Source organism: Tamandua tetradactyla, chromosome 14 (genome assembly GCF_023851605.1).
Source record: "Tamandua tetradactyla isolate mTamTet1 chromosome 14, mTamTet1.pri, whole genome shotgun sequence".
Taxonomy (NCBI): domain Eukaryota; kingdom Metazoa; phylum Chordata; class Mammalia; order Pilosa; family Myrmecophagidae; genus Tamandua; species Tamandua tetradactyla.
Genome location: NC_135340.1, coordinates 71,819,853 through 71,837,396, shown reverse-complemented (window position 1 = coordinate 71,837,396; position 17,544 = coordinate 71,819,853). Strand labels below are relative to the sequence as shown.

Sequence of the window (17,544 nt, the reverse complement as noted above, 5' to 3'; positions counted from 1 at the left end):
GTTATTACATGCTTCATAATTTTATCCTGTCTTAAAGCTGCATAATATTCCGTCGTATGTATATACCACAGTTTGTTTAGCCACTCGTCTGTTGATGGACATTTTGGCTGTTTCCATCTCTTTGCAATTGTAAATAACGCTGCTATAAACATTGGTGTGCAAATGTCCGTTTGAGTTTTTGCCCTTAATTCCTTTGAGTAGATTCCCAGCAATGGTATTGCTGGGTCGTATGGCAATTCTATATTCAGCTTTTTTGTTGTTGTTGTTAATTAACGGAAAAAAAGAAATTAACCCAACATTTAGAAATCATACCATTCTACATATGCAATCAGTAATTCTTAACATCATCACATAGATGCATGATCATCGTTTCTTAGTACATTTGCATTGGTTTAGAGGAACTAGCAACACAACAGAAAAAGATATAGAATGTTAATATAGAGAAAAAAATAAAAGTTATAATAGTAAAAACAAAACAAAACAAAACAAAAACCTATAGCTCGGATGTAGCTTCATTCAGTGTTTTCACATGATTACTTTACAATTAGGTATTATTGTGCTGTCCATTTTTGAGTTTTTGTATCTAGTCCTGTTGCACAGTCTGTATCCCTTCAGCTCCAATTACCCATTATCTTACCCTGTTTCTAACTCCTGCTGGACTCTGTTACCAATGACATATTCCAAGTTTATTCTCGAATGTCGATTCACATCATTGGGACCATACAGTATTTGTCTTTTAGTTTTTGGCTGACTCACTCAGCATAATGTTCTCTAGGTCCATCCATGTTATTACATGCTTCATAAGTTTATCCTGTCTTAAAGCTGCATAGTATTCCGTCGTATGTATATACCACAGTTTGTTTAGCCACTTGTCTGTTGATGGACATTTTGGCTGTTTCCATCTCTTTGCAATTGTAAATAACGCTGCTATAAACATTGGTGTGCAAATGTCCGTTTGAGTTTTTGCCCTTAATTCCTTTGAGTAGATTCCCAGCAATGGTATTGCTGGGTCGTATGGCAATTCTATATTCAGCTTTTTGAGGAACCGCCAAGCTGCCTTCCACAGTGGTTGCAGCATTTGACATTCCCACCAACAGTGGATAAGTGTGCCTCTTTCTCTGCATCCTCTCCAGCACTTGTCATTTTCTGTTTTGTTGATAATGGCCATTCTGGTGGGTGTGAGATGATATCTCATTGTGGTTTTGATTTGCATTTCTCTAATGGCCAGGGACATTGAGCATCTCTTCATGTGCCTTTTGGCCATTTGTATTTCCTCTTCTGATAGGTGTCTGTTCAAGTCTTTTTCCCATTTTGTAATTGGGTTGGCTGTCTTTTTGTTGTTGAGTTGAACAATCTCTTTATAAATTCTGGATACTAGACTTTTATCTGATATGTCATTTCCAAATATTATCTCCCATTGTGTAGGCTGTCTTTCTACTTTCTTGATGAAGTTCTTTGATGCACAAAAGTGTTTAATTTTGAGGAGATCCCATTTATTTATTTCCTTCTTCAGTGCTCTTGCTTTAGGTTTAAGGTCCATAAAACTGCCTCCAATTGTAAGTTTCATAAGATATCTCCCTACATTTTCCTCTAACTGTTTTATGGTCTTAGACCTAATGTTTAGATCTTTGATCCAGTTTGAATTAACTTTTGTATAGGGTGTGAGATATGGGTCTTCTTTCATTCTTTTGCATATGGATATCCAGTTCTCTAGGTACCATTTATTGAAAAGACTGTTCTGTCCCAGGTGAGTTGGCTTGACTGCCTTATCAAAGATCAAATGTCCATAGATGAGAGGGTCTGTATCTGAGCACTCCATTCGATTCCATTGGTCGATATATCTATCTTTATGCCAATACCATGCTGTTTTGACCACTATGGCTTCATAATATGCCTTAAAGTCAGGCAGCGCGAGACCTCCAGCTTTGTTTTTTTTCCTCAAGATGTTTTTAGCAATTCAGGGCACCCTGCCCTTCCAGATAAATTTGCTTATTGCTTTTTCTATTTCTGAAAAATAAGTTGTTGGGATTTTGATTGGTATTGCATTGAATCTGTAAATCAATTTAGGTAGGATTGACATCTTAACTATATTTAGTCTTCCAGTCCGTGAACATGGTATGTCCTTCCATCTATTTAGGTCTTCTGTGATTTCTTTTAACAGTTTTTTGTAGTTTTCTTTATATAGGTTTTTTGTCTCTTTAGTTAAATTTATTCCTAGGTATTTTATTCTTTTAGTTGCAATTGTAAATGGGATTCATTTCTTGATTTCCCCCTCCGCTTGTTCATTACTAGTGTATAGAAATGCTACAGATTTTTGAATGTTGATCTTGTAACCTGCTACTTTGCTGTACTCATTTATTAGCTCTAGTAGTTTTGTTGTGGATTTTTCCGGGTTTTCGACGTATAGTATCATATCGTCTGCAAACAGTGATAGTTTTACTTCTTCCTTTCCAATTTTGGTGCCTTGTATTTCTTTTTCTTGTCTAATTGCTCTGGCTAGAACCTCCAACACAATGTTGAATAATAGTGGTGATAGTGGACATCCTTGTCTTGTTCCTGATCTTGGGGGGAAAGTTTTCAATATTTCCCCATTGAGGATGATATTAGCTGTGGGTTTTTCATATATTCCCTCTATCATTTTAAGGAAGTTCCCTTGTATTCCTATCTTTTGAAGTGTTTTCAACAGGAAAGGATGTTGAATCTTGTCAAATGCCTTCTCTGCATCAATTGAGATGATCATGTGATTTTTCTGCTTTGATTTGTTGATGTGGTGTATTACATTAATTGATTTTCTTATGTTGAACCATCCTTGCATACCTGGGATGAATCCTACTTGGTCATGATGTATAATTCTTTTAATGTGTTGTTGGATACGATTTGCTAGAATTTTATTGAGGATTTTTGCATCTATATTCATTAGAGAGATTGGTCTGTAGTTTTCTTTTTTTGTAATATCTTTGCCTGGTTTTGGTATGAGGGTGATGTTGGCTTCATAGAATGAATTAGGTAGCTTTCCCTCCACTTTGATTTTTTTGAAGAGTTTGAGAAGAGTTGGTACTAATTCTTTCTGGAATGTTTGATAAAATTCACATGTGAAGCCGTCTGGTCCTGGACTTTTCTTTTTAGGAAGCTTTTGAATGACTAATTCAATTTCTTTACTTGTGATTGGTTTGTTGAGGTCATCTATGTCTTCTTGAGTCAAAGTTGGTTGTTCATGTCTTTCCAGGAACCCGTCCATTTCATCTAAATTGTTGTATTTATTAGCATAAAGTTGTTCATAGTACAGTGTTATTACCTCCTTTATTTCTGTGAGGTCAGTAGTTATGTCTCCTCTTCCATTTCTGATCTTATTTATTTGCATCTCTCTTCTTCTTTTTGTCAGTCTTGCTGAGGGCCCATCAATCTTATTGATTTTCTCATAGAACCAACTTCTGGTCTTATTGATTTTCTCTATTGTTTTCATGTTTTCAATTTCATTTATTTCAGCTCTAATCTTTGTTATTTCTTTCCTTTTGCTTGCTTTGGGATTAGTTTGCTGTTCTTTCTCCAGTTCTTCCAAGTGAACAGTTAATTCCTGCATTTTTACCTTTTCTTCTTTTCTGATATAGGCATTTAAGGCAATAAATTTCCCTCTTAGCACTGCCTTTGCTGCGTCCCATAAGTTTTGATATGTTGTGTTTTCATTTTCATTCGCCTCGAGTTATTTGCTAATTTCTCTTGCAATTTCTTCTTTAACCCACTCATTGTTTAAGAGTGTGTTGTTGAGCCTCCATGTATTTGTGAATTTTCTGGCACTCCGCCTGGTATTGATTTCCAACTTCATTCCTTTATGATCCGAGAAAGTGTTGTGTATGATTTCAATCTTTTTAAATTTGTTAAGACTTGCTTTGTGACCCAGCATATGGTCTATCTTCGAGAATGATCCATGAGCACTTGAGAAAAAGGTGTATCCTGCTGTTGTGGGATGTAATGTCCTATAAATGTCTGTTAAGTCTAGCTCATTTTAGTAATATTCAGATTCTCTATTTCTTTATTGATCCTCTGTCTAGATGTTCTGTCCATTGATGAGAGTGGTGAATTGAAGTCTCCAGCTATTATGGTATATGTGTCTATTTCCCTTTTCAGTGTTTGCAGTGTATTCCTCACGTATTTTGGGGCATTCTGGTTTGGTGCATAAATATTTATGATTGTTATGTCTTCTTGTTTAATTGTTCCTTTTATTAGTATATAGTGTCCTTCTTTGTCTCTTTTAACTGTTTTACATTTGAAGTCTAATTTGTTGGATATTAGTATAGCTACTCCTGCTCTTTTCTGGTTGTTATTTGCATGAAATATCTTTTCCCAACCTTTCACTTTCAACCTATGTTTATCTTTGGGTCTAAGATGTGTTTCCTGTAGACAGCATATAGAAGGATCCTGTTTTTTAATCCACTCTGCCAATCTATGTCTTTTGATTGGGGAATTCAGTCCATTAACATTTAGTGTTATTACTGTTTGGATAATATTTTCCTCTAACATTTTGCCTTTTGCATTATATATATCATATCTGATTTTCCTTCTTTCTACACTCTTCTCCATACCTCTCTGTTCTGTCTTTTCGTATCTGCCTCTAGTGCTCCCTTTAGTATTTCTTGCAGAGCTGGTCTCTTGGTCACAAATTCTCTCAGTGACTTTTTGTCTGAGAATGTTTTAATTTCTCCCTCATTTTTGAAGGACAATTTTGCTGGATATAGGAGTCTTGGTTGGCAGTTTTTCTCTTTTAGTAATTTAAATATATCATCCTACTATCTTCTAGCTTCCATGGTTTCTGCTGAGAAATCTACACATAGTCTTATTGGGTTTCCCTTGTATGTGATGGATTGTTTTTCTCTTGCTGCTTTCAAGATCCTCTCTTTCTCTTTGACCTCTGACATTCTAACTAGTAAGTGTCTTGGAGAACGCCTATTTGAGTCTAATCTCTTTGGGGTGCGCTGCACTTCTTGGATTTGTAATTTTAGGTCTTTCATAAGAGTTTGGAAATTTTCAGTGATAATTTCTTCCATTAGTTTTTCTCCTCCTTTTCCCTTCTCTTCTCCTTCTGGGACACCCACAACACGTATATTTGTGCGGTTCATATTGTCCTTGAGTTCCCTGATGCCCTGTTCAAATTTTTCCATTCTTTTCCTGGTAGTTTCTGTTTCTTTTTGGAATTCAGATGTTCCATCCTCCAAATCACTACTTCTATCTTCTGTCTCTTTAAATCTATCATTGTAGGTATCCCTTGTTTTTTCCATCTTTTCTACTTTATCCTTCACTTCCATAAGTTCTGTGATTTTTTTTTCAGTTTTTCTATTTCTTCTTTTTGTTCAGCCCATGTCTTCTTCATGTCCTCCCTCAGTTTATCGATTTTGTTTTTGAAGAGTTTTTCCATTTCTGTTCGTATAATCAGCATTAGTTGTCTCAGCTCCTGTATCTCATTTTAACCATTGGTTTGTTCCTTTGACTGGGCCATATTTTCAATTTTCTGAGTGTGGTCCGTTATCTTCTGCTGGCGTCTGGGCATTTAGTCAGATTTCCCTGGGTGTTGGACCCAACAGGTTGGAAGATTTCTCTGTGAAATCTCTGGGTTCTGTTTTTCTTATTCCTGCCCAGTACGTGGCGCTCGTGGCACACGTTTGTATGGGATCCCCCCGTCACCGTTCTCCGCGGCCTGGGGATTTTCGATCCAATTCTCTCAGTTGGTCCGGGGGGCCGCGCGTGGTGGGGTGCCAGCCGCCGCGGCTTGAGGGGACCCTGTGGCTCCTTTATTAATGCCCCTATTGGTGTTTGGTTGGACCCCATCCCTGCCACTGTCAGAAATTCCCTCCTCTCCCTGGAGGGGTGCCGGTCGCTGGCCGCCGCAGCCTGGGGAACTCACCACCGGACCAGGAAGCCCCCTGTGGGGGAGGGGCACCGGTCGCCGACCGCCGCGGCCTGGGGAACTCGCCACTGAACCAGGAAGCCGCCCGCAGGGCAGGGGCGCTGTTGCTGGCCACCGCGGCTTGGGTAGTCCTCTGATCCGAGACTCGTAGCCGGTCCAGGAAGCCGCCCGCAAAAGAGGGGCGCCGGCCGCCGTGGCTTGGGAAGCTTGCCTCTCCAAGACTCTCAGCCGTCCCAGGAAGGAGGGAGGGAGGAGCTCCGGCCGCCAGCTGCCGCGGCTTGGGGAAGCGCGTGCCACTCAGGGATCTCACTGCAGTAGAGTCTCACAGTCAGTCTAGCCAGTCCAGACTGGGGTACGCTGTGTGTCCATTCCCTGCCGTGGCCCCGGGAGCTGTTCTGCACTTTTTCTGTTCACCTAGTAGTTGCTCTGGAGGAGGAACCAAGACGCACGTACCTTACTAAGCCGCCATCTTGGCCCCGCCAATACTTGAAATTTTTGATAATAAAAATTTGGAAAAGTATATTGAAATAAAGTTAAAATGTATTTTAAAATCAAACTTATTTTAATCTGAAGAATAAACAGGAATGTATTAAACAGTTATTTGATGAAGAAATTTACAGTAGTACAATTTGAACTACTTTCAGCTTGGAAAACATATCTACAAGGCTCTCTGATGTTATAAAACATAAGTCAACCTTGGTTCCTTTGGAACACTTGCAGTTTTCTATTACAAATCAAATAAATTTAGCCTTAATGAATGATTCTGGAGGAGAAATAAGTTAGCTATTTTTTTTTAATTCAGGCAGAAGAAAACAAAAGGTTGAAGGAACTCCAGCTTGAACAAGAAGAAAAATTGGCTACACAGTTGGCAAAACTAAAACATGAAAGCTTAAAGGATGAAAAGATGAGACAACAAGTAAGAGAAAACAGGTATCTTGGTTTCTCTAAATTTCATTCATTTAATCTTCATCTTTAAACTCTCATGCAAGTTTTACCATCTGAGAGTAAACTTTTTTGTTTCTATCATTGAACTTAGTTAGAATTTTGCCTGAAAATGTTTATTGCTTTGAATCTTACAGATATTCATTTGAGAAAAGAAGTTATACTTATAGAAGTAAAGTTAATATTTAATGTGAAAAATAAAATTTAATGTATGCTCTTTCCTTTAATGTAATTTTTAAAATTACCTCTTATTATGAAAACTGGACTTGTTGAATTCCAGTCTTGGAAGAAGCTTGAGGTGTGATATCTAATTCTATGCCCATACATAAATTTCCTGCAGTATTTCTGGAAAGTGGGTTTTCAGCCTATGTTTCAGTACCTTTAGTAACTGCAGCAGGAACTTTTTTTGTTCATTCCCAATTTTAATCCTTTTTATTTCTTGTTGCTACATAATTAATTCTCCTAAAAATATGTAACTGTTAAATTTCCCCACCTGGGAAATTCCTGACAGTCTCTCAAGCATAGGGACTCCAGAGTTAATAGGACAAGCCCTCAATCTTTTTTTTTTTAAACATTTTTTTCTTGTGAAATGTAACGTATGCACAAGAGAGCAATAAATTTCAAAGTAAATTTTAACAAATAGTTTTAGAACATATTTCAAAGTATGGTAAGAGTTACAGTCTCGCAATCTCAGGTATTTACTTTTACTGGTCTAAGTCACTGGAGACTAAAAAGAAACATCAGTAAAATGATTCAGTAGTCATACTCATTTGTTAAATCCTATTTTCTCTGCTATAACTCTTCTTCCTCCTTTGATCCTTCTCTCAATCTTTAAGAATATTTGGGCAATGACCATTTTTGTGTTGAAAAGGGGTATCAACATTAGGGTGCAAGGGGGTTTCAACTGGTTGATCTCCTCTTGGAGATAACTGGTAACTCTGGGTTTTAGGGTTTTTCTTGTATAGAAACAATCTAGAGGTAATAAGTTTCTGAAAAATAAACTTAATAAGTGAAACTTCTGTAGAATCTCAGATAGAGCCCTGGATATTCTTTAGGTTTTTCAGGAATGCTGTTGGTTGGGACTTGGCATACCATGGCAATTAGCAATATCTAACTGAAGCTTGCATAAGAGTAACCTCCGAAGTAGCTCCTGACTCTGTTTGAAATCTTTTAGCCACTGACACCTTATTTTGTTACATTTCTTTTCCCCTATTTACTCAGGTAGTCATCATTGATCCCACAGTGCTAGGGGCAGGCTCATCCCTGGGAGCCTGTTCCATGTTGCCAGGGAGACTTACATCCCTGAACATCATGTCCTGCGTAGGGGGATGATGGGTTATGTCCCCCTACATAGCCTTAGCTTCTCTGTTACAGAAATAAGTTTCATAAGAGCAAGACTTAAGATCAAGGGCTTGGCCTATTAACTTGGGAGTCCCTAATGTTTGGGAGAGTATTGGGGATTTCCCAGGTTGGAAAGATTAATAGTTGCATATTTTTTCTCCAGTCCTTCACGGGACTTTGTCAGTAGTTTTTAATTATCTGCCCAACATACTCTGGAATGTATCCTGGTATTTCATTAAGCTATACTGAATTGACCTTGCTCCCAATTCTGGGTTTCTTGTGTTTAGGTTGTTGAACTGAATTGGCCAGACAGGTCGAGTTGGGTTGTATGTTACAGAAAATTTAGGTTTTAGACAAAATAAGCCTCTCTTCTTTGGTCTCATATAGAAGATGAAGTTCTAAATACAGACAATATCATCCTTTACCCTGTATTCTGATTTACCTTAGTCCCAACAAGATCAGATTTACTCTTATCTCTAATTGAAGCCCTGTGTCTTTTTTTTGGCTTCTTTAACAGTTGCTATATGTAGAAATGCTGACTTTCCAAGCTGTAGAACTCCAACGCTGAGTCTGAGGTGTCACACAGGTACCCAAAGTTCCTGGAAAATACCAGGTTATACACATATACCACAGCATCTCAGAATTTAGAAATAGCTCTTAGTGCTTAGGAATAAAATGTAACTGCTGTGTGAGTTTACAGTCTAGGCTCCATTTTTCTTATAAGTATTTTTTAAAAGAGACCATGCAGTATTTATCCTTTTGTTTCTGACTTATTTTGCTCAGTATAATGTCCTCATGGTTCATTCACGTTGCATGCCTTATGACTTTGTTCCTTTCTGTAGCTGTACAATTTCCATATATATATACACACACACACCACCACAGTTCGCCCTTTTGCTTCTTAGTTTTATCCTTTGACTACCTCTATCCTCGGGTATCATGAGTAATGTCACCATAAACATCCATGTGCAAATGTCTGTTTAAGTCCCTGCTTTCAGTTCTTTCCAAGATATTCCCAGTAACAGGATTGCGTACTCATATGATGACTCTATTTAGCCTCCTGTAGATCCACTAAATTGTTCTCTGGAGGGGCTGCCCAATTCTTCTGCCCTTCCAACACTGAATAAATATACCTCTTTCTCCACATTTTCTGTAGTACTTGAATCTTTCTGTTTATTTATTTATTTTGAATCTTCAGATTTTATTGAGATATATTCATATAGCATATATTCTATTGCAGATAAACAGTCAATGTCTGATAGTTTCCTCGTTTAGTTGTACAGTCATCATCCATCTCAATTTTAGATAATTTTCATTGCTCCAAAAAGAAAAATAACAGATACACACACCCATAACAAAGAGAAAATCCAAAACTCCCTGTGCCAGTTTGAAACTATTATATACCCCAGAAAAGCTATGTTTTAATCCTGACCAATCTTGAGGGAACAGACCTATTGATTAAGGTGGGAAACTTTGACTGGATTGTTTCCATGGAGAAGTGACATACCCTGTTGTGGGTGTGACCTTTTGGTTAGATTACTTCCATGGAGCTGTGACACACCTGATTGTGGGTGTAGCCTTTTGATTAAATGGAGATGTAACTCCATCCATTCAAGGTGGGTGTTGATTAGTTTACTAGAGTCCTTTAAAAGGGATAACCTTTAGGAGAAACCTGAGATCCAGATGCTTGGAGTACAGTTGCTTCAGAGCTGACAGAGACACAGATGTTTGGAGATGCTTGGAGTGCCAACAGAGAAAACAAATGCCTAGACATGGGCAGAACCCAGCAGATTCTGGGTTGTCGCCTTGTACCTTCCCATGAGATACTAAGCAAACCAGAACGTATAGAGAGCCAGGGGAAACCCAGAGATGAAAACCAGCCCTGGAGAAGCTAGTGAGGAACCCTCATAAGAACAAAGGCAGAAAGCAACAGAGCCCAGGAGCAAGGAACCAGCAGATGCCAGCCACATGCCTTCCCAGCTGACAGAGGTGTTCTGGATGGCGTCAGCCTTTCTTGTAACCTCTAGTTTGTGCCTTAATTTGGACATTTTCATGTCTTAATAATTGTAAACCTGCAACTGAATAAATCCCCCCTTTTAAAAGTTGTTCCATTTCTGGTATATTGCTTTTCAGCAGCTTTAGCAAACCAGACACTCCCCTTAATTCTTAACTCCCTCTAGTTATTTACCTCTAATATTGTTGTGATACTAGTGATATATTTTCTTTTGCACATTTCAGAACTCTCCCTTATCCTTTGCATTCAATACATGATTAGAACATGATACGGTGTATTTTTCTTCATATTTATTCTGTTTGGGATTCTTTGGGCTTCTTGGATGTACATATTAACATCTTTTGCTAGGTTTGGGAAGTTCTCTGCCATTATTTCTTTGAATATTCTGGAATGCAATATATCAGAAATGGAGTGGCTTTTAAAAAGGGGAATTTATTAAGTTGCAAGTTGACAGTTCTAAGGTTGTGAAAATGTCCAAATTAAGGTATCCAGGGAAAGATACCTTGACTCAAGAAGGCCAATGATGTTCTGGGTTTCTCTCAGCTGGAAAGCCACGTGGCAACATTTGCTAGCTTTCTCTCCAGGCTCCTTCAGTGGCTTCCCCAGGCGCATTTTACTTCTGCATCTCCGAAGCTCTCTGGCTTTGTAGACTCTGTCAACTCTTTGCAAAATGGTTCCCTTTTAAAGTGCTCTACTAAGCAACCCCACTTTGGCTATCTTTTTTTTTTTTTTTTTTTAACATGGGCAGGCACCGGGAATTGAACCCGGGTCCTCTGGCATCACAGGCAAGCATTCCTGCCTGCTGAGCCACCGTGGCCCGCAGCAACCCCACTTTGAATGGGTGGAGACACATCTCCATGGAAACCATAATCTAAAATTACCAGCCACAACTGTGTGGGTCACATCTCCATGGAAACAATAAGAAAGATCCCACCTAGCAATATTGAATGAGAATTAAAGGACATGGCTTTTTGGGGTACACAACAGATTCATACTGGCACACATGGTGTATTTTTCTTCATATTTATTCTGTTTGGGATTCTCTGGGCTTCCTGGATGTACATATTAATATCTTTTGCTAGGTTTGGGAAGTTCTCTGCTATTGTTTCTTTGAATATTCTGTTTTCCTCTTTCATTCTCCTCCTTCTGAGACGCCCATAAATGTGTATATTGGTGTGCTTGATTGTGTCCCATAGCGCTTAGGCTGTTTTCACTTTTACAATTTCTTTTTCCTTTCTGCTCCTCAGCCTGACTCATTTCAAGAGTCTTGTCTTTGAGTTCACTCATTCTTTCTTTTGCCAGCCCCAATCAGCTCTTGAAAATCTCCTGGGAATTTTTCATTTCAATTATTGTGATCATCAACTCTAAATGTTCTGTACAGTTCTTTTTAAAAATTTCTATCTTTATAGAAATTTATTTTATTTCTTTCTCATGTTGATCTTTGTTTTCCTGGTAGCCTTTATTTCTTTCTCTGTATTTTCCTTCATTTCCTTGAGCATTTTTAAAGGCTTTGGTGTGTTCATATCCTGGTCTTTGTTGTTGTAGTTTGGATTTCTCTCCTCTTCCTTTGGATAGGCCATAATTTCCTGTTTCATTGTTTGTCTTGTACCCTTTTGCTGTTGTATATTTTGACATTTTAATATGTTAAATCTGGGATTTATTCCTGAGATGTCTGTTTCCTGATTTTATAATCACCTGGTGATAAGACAGAGATTCTCTTGAGCTTCAGCCTTCCTATCATTTGCCCAAGGCAAAAGCAGTGTGCTGGGGTTTCCCATTTCCCCTGTTTACAGGAATTTGGCTGTTCCCTCTTTTTCACAGTAAATAGACTTCCTTTACCTGGATGTTTGTAGCTGGCAAGCTACAAACAAATTCTGGAAGGAGGGGCACATTGGAGACGACTCTCCCTAGTCAGTCTTCCCCAGCTGAACCATGGCCAGGGACCCATGAGTGGGGTACAGACCTGGGTCAAAGTGCCCTGGGGAGGGGATCAGGAAACGTGCCAGGAGCTTCTTCCATAGCTTCTCAAAGCTGAGCTTCTTCACCTATCCAACAAATGAAGCCCTTCTACTAACTGTCCCCTGCAGCCCTGAGGGATCATAGCGTCTCTGTCTCCTTTGCCACTGTGTTTGTCTGGGACAGCTTGAAACAATAGCTGCTGCTGTGTTTGTCGGAAGTGGTTTGAAACAATGACCATCCTCAGAGCCAGGCCCCAGTTATCCAAAGCCACTAATCAAAAGCCATTATCATTGATTGGCTGTGTCCACCCCTGGTCTTGGGAAAGATGATTTTTATGTCCCTTTTTGCCATCATTGAGGTAGCCAGGGTGGAACATCATGGTGGCCTGCTGCAAGAATGGAGGATAGATCCTGGCAGCTGCCATGCAGAAAGAGCAGTTTACTGTTATTTTACATAATTTATCAGCCTCTCCCTTCCACTCTTCCCTGGATACTGTACAGTGTTCTTCTGGCCTCCAGAGTTCCAAGACAGTTGTTTCAGATAGTTCTTGCCTGTTTAACAGTTGTTCTGATGTAAAGATTGAGTCCTAGAGCTCCCTACTCCCTCATCTTCCTACAATCCTAGAATATAATTCTTAATACTGCCTAAGATCTAATTTCTTCTTAGGGATGATCATGCCACACTGTTGATTAAAACTTAGGGGCAACTATATAACCATCCTGTACTTATGGTGCTGAATACATTGGAAATTTACTTTGGTAGCTGTTATAGTTTATCTTGATTGAGCAGAGCTTCTGTAGAATCTTAGAGGATCCATGAAGAGCTTTAAGTGTGTATGAACCTTTCAAAATTTATCTTTATATTTTTGACAAATGTACCTTTGTATATTTTTCTGGATCCACAACTTTAATCAGATTCCGTTGTATCTTAGTTTGTCATGTTGCTATGACAAGTGCCACACAGTGGATTGGCTTAACAAACAGGCATCTTGGTTCATGGTTTCAGAGGCCAGAGATTCAAAATGAAGGCCTTGGCAAGACCCTGCTTTCCTCCAGGGTTGATAGCATTCTGGTGATGGCTTGCTGCAATCCTTGTGGTTCCTTGGCTTGAATTTCTGCCTCCTTTCACATGGCATTGTCCTCTTCTCTCTGCCTCTGTGAGTCTAGATTTTCTTTATAAGGTCTCCAATATTCCAAATTAGGGCCTATCCTCATTCATTTAGGCCACATCTTAACCAAAAATATCATCTTCAAGAGGTCCTATTTACAATGAGTTCATACCCACAGGGACATGAATTAACATGAAGATGTGTCATTAGAATACCTAAATCAACCTACTGTGTCAAATGATTCTTAAACCCTAAGAAAAGCTTTAAAATTACTGCTAAAGTCTAAATATTGTTCTAGTCTCAAAATATTTTTTGGACCCTAATTCTCCATTAATTATTAGATATCATTCATAGTTATATGTCATCTGAACAAATAATATTATATCACTTTTTTTTTGTCTACTTCATTGATAGAGGAATTAAATAGGGGACTCTCACCTTCTGCCAACCACAGAATAGGTGATTCAGATAAATGCTCCTTCTGAGGACAATAAAATCTTGAAAACACTGAAAATAAATATAAACATTAGCAAGCTACTAAGACAGTGAGGAATGTAGATCCAAGATTTGGGAGGGGGAAGGAAACCAGAATTGTGAGCATTGCATTTGTAGTGACATTTCCCGTAGAGGTTTCTGCTGATTTCAAAAGTATGGCTGAGATTAAAGAAGCCAAACAAGGTTAAGCATATGGGAAGGTGTTCAACATCATTTTAAAAGCTACTTAAGATTTGTATACTTTACTGTATGTTCTATATCAGTATTACAATTAGATTTTATTAGATTAGACACAAATGAAGAGATAATTTGTGAACTGGAAGATAGGTCAGTGGATAATATTCAGAAAAAGTACATAGAAAAAGAGGATAAAAAATATAGAAGAAAGCTTAACAGAGATATGGGCTATAGTGGCAAGTTCTAACACATATATGATTTTAGACCTGATAGTAGAGGTGAAATAAAATGATGCAGACATAGTGTTTGAAGAGATAATGGCCAAGAATTTTAAAAAATAATCAAAGGCATAAAGCCATAGATTCAAAAGCAATACATAATGAAAACCATACCTGTAGTCATCCTAGTCAAAATTCTGAAATCCAGCAATAGAAAAAATCATAAAAGAAGCCAGACAAAAAAGATATATTCCCTTCAAAGGAGCGACAATAAGACCATAGCTGACTTTCAGACAGAACCAAGGGAAACCAGAAGACAGTGGATTTAAAGGACTGACAGAAACTAACCTATCTAGAATACTATATCTTGTGAAAATTTTCTTCGAAACTGAAGGCAAAGTCATTTATTTCAGTACTTTTTCATTTAGAGTATGTGCAAAGATTTTTTTTTTAATTTTGTGCATAAGCCATGGCAAAATTTTGACTGACATGCAAAAAAGGACCATTTTTCAAATCAGTGTATTCATCTGCAAATTGCAAGGAAACATTTACTGCAGAGCTTAAAAGCTGTCCTAAATAATTAAAAATCCTTAGATTAGTCTGTTTATATTGAAAAGCAATTAATATTTTAAACCCATGATAAATTAAAGATCAGTGAAATTAATTTTGAAAATCTTTGCTTGAGTTCAGAAATCATGAATCTTGTTAATTGATTTTGAACACATGATTTTAAAATTCAAGCAAATATTTCAGCAACAATTTCGTTTCCATCATTGCTTTTAACAATGATGAGGTGAGAAACTCAGTGCCTATTTATAGAAATTCTATTTTATTTATGGTAGTATTAATAACTAATAATTACACAATTAACAACTGTGTTTATTACATAGTTAACACTTAGCTTTGTGGAAGCAAAAAAATTAAGTACCTCATATATAATTTGCATTTAAATGCAACCAAAAGACAGTTTAAAAGAGATAGTCACTTTTCCTTTATTTTCCCAGATATCATATTTCAGACTGATAATCAAGCTGTTAACTTATAAAGTAGATGTGATAAATAAAGATATGAACATAAAATAGACATTTTCACCTACCCACCGACACACATACACAAACCAGAGGATTGATCACTGGACTGAGTTGAATAGCATCCTCCCCAAATTCATGACTACCCAGAACCTCCAAATATGACGTTACTTGAAAATAGTCTTCACAGATGAAATTAATTAAGCATAATGGATTTTTGTAGCCCCTAAATTCAATGACTAATGTCCTTATAAGAAGTCAATGTGAAGATATACAGACACAAGGAAGCAAGCCATGTGATGGCAGAGGCAGAAATTAGAGTGAGGCACCTAAAACCAAACAATATCAAAGATTTTCAGCAACCAGCAGAAGTTAGGAGAGGGGCATGGAACAGATTCTTTTCTAGAGGCTTTAGAGGGAGCATGGCCCTGTCAACACCTTGGTTTCAGATTTCTCGCCTCCAAAACTGAGAATAATTTCTGTTGCATTAAGCCACCTAGTTTGTGACACTTTGTTATGGTAGCCCTATGAAACTAATACAATCACCAGTCATCTTGCATTAAAAGAAGTACTAGAAGTTGTTCTTTAGGTAGGTGGAAAATGGTCCCAAATTTTCTGCAGGTTACAGAACTGCAGGCAATAGTGAAGAGTGATGGAATTGGTAAATATGTAGTAAATTCAAGTGAAATTTGAATCTTTAAAACATTTATTATAATGTTTTGGTTGTTAAAATATGTAAAGAATAAAAATATAATAAAAATGTAGGCAAAAGTGAGACGAAGTGAATAAGTTGAGTTAAAGGATGCTTCAATTGTAGTAAGTAAAAATGAGCTAATTTTATTAGACTTAAAATACATCAAAGAAACATGTTATCACAATCATAAAAGTTTGGAAAAGAATATGTAATTTACAAATCAGTAGCAGAGAAAATATGATAAGAAATAATGACTGCAAGAAGAGGCTGTACACAGAAGAGTTAACATATCAGACCTGAGACTGCTATGCTTACAATATCCTACTTGTGTATCTAGGAAGATGACTGAATAGGGTAGAGTGAGTTTAGCTCTGCTCCAAGGAAAAGTTAGAGAAGGGACGGGCAGGCAACTGAGATGGCAGTTCAAAAGTGCAACTGACCTAGGAGAGACTTATGCACCACATAGGGTGGCCCTGGTTGCAGGAGCTGAGGAGCTGAGAAGCAGAAAACTGGAGCCTAATGTGTAAGCTTGGAGCCCACGGACAGGGAGCTGGGGACTAGGAAGTAAGCCAAGCCACATTCCTTGAACATCCTACCCTCACCAGTGCAGCCCCATGACCCACGACTCACCCCACACCTCACACACCTGAACCCTGTCACCTGCCCCCTCTCTGCTTGCTCCAAGTGCCCCCACCCCACCAACCTCCATTGCACACACCTGCTGCACACCCCCACCTGAAGTGCAGCCCAACCCATCTCTCCTGTAACCCTTCTGAGCACTACCTCCCCCTCCCTGCTCCCTGCAGGCTGTCATCAACACATAAAAGCTGCAGGCACAAACCTCCATATCCAAGCTACACCTGCCCTCCATCCATAGTGTCGTACCCTCACCCCCTGCCTCACCCCCTGCCGCCCCTCACCCCCTGCTGCCCCACCCCCACCCGATCTCTGTGTATGAGTTTATGACACTCCTAGACCAGTGCATGTGCTCAGCCGCCAGTCACACCCTTCAGCTTGGGGAACATCAGTTTATGGCATTCCTAGAACTGCGCATGCATACAGGCCTCAGTCACGCTTCCCAGCTCTAAGAAAGTGCTGATGTGCACAGCCAGGTCACATCCGCCCCAGCCCATGAACGCAAACCGCCAACATGTTGCAAAGCTCTTTGCATGTTCACAAAGGTCCCTGAACCTTAGACCAGGGTACCCCAGGGTTACGACCCCGAGACCTGTGCACCCACACAGCTGCATCCTCCCTGGCTGCTGGGTGTCCATGTTCACAAGCACCAGCATAACATCCCCAACCTGTGCCTATACCTGTGTTGCAATACATCACCGCACTGTTGTCCCTTATCCTGTATCCTGTATCCTGCTACACACCCACCCTGCAAACACAAGGCTTTAGACTACTAGAAGAAATCAATTCCCAGAATAAATCAATCAAAATATTTACATGCTATGAAAACAGCAGAACATCACTTAGCCTATCACAGTGCAGACAGCTATAGCCCAGCCTAACGGCCAAAATAAAACACCAGAGGGGACACAGACATTGCAACAATTAGTTATAAGATGTTCATATAACTCTGCTTAATAAATTAAGTGGGATAGTTAATGATATAAAGGAGATCAAGAAGACACTAAAGGACTTCCGGAGAAGATGGCGGCTT

The 17,544-nt window shown here is 38.7% G+C and overlaps 1 protein-coding gene across 3 annotated transcripts in view; it reads left to right on the top strand.

The window, feature by feature from the left end:
- MNS1 (meiosis specific nuclear structural 1) overlaps positions 1–17,544 on the top strand; it is a 106,790-nt gene that overhangs the window by 26,114 nt on the left and 63,132 nt on the right. The window contains exon 3 of one of the 3 annotated variants that reach the window (XM_077128009.1): positions 6,702–6,829. The exons of 1 other annotated variant lie outside the window; for it this stretch is intronic. In XM_077128009.1, coding sequence (XP_076984124.1) covers positions 6,702–6,829 — 128 coding nt within the window. The remainder of the gene's footprint in view (positions 1–6,701; positions 6,830–17,544) is intronic. One more of the 3 variants, XM_077128010.1, reaches the window with a different exon arrangement.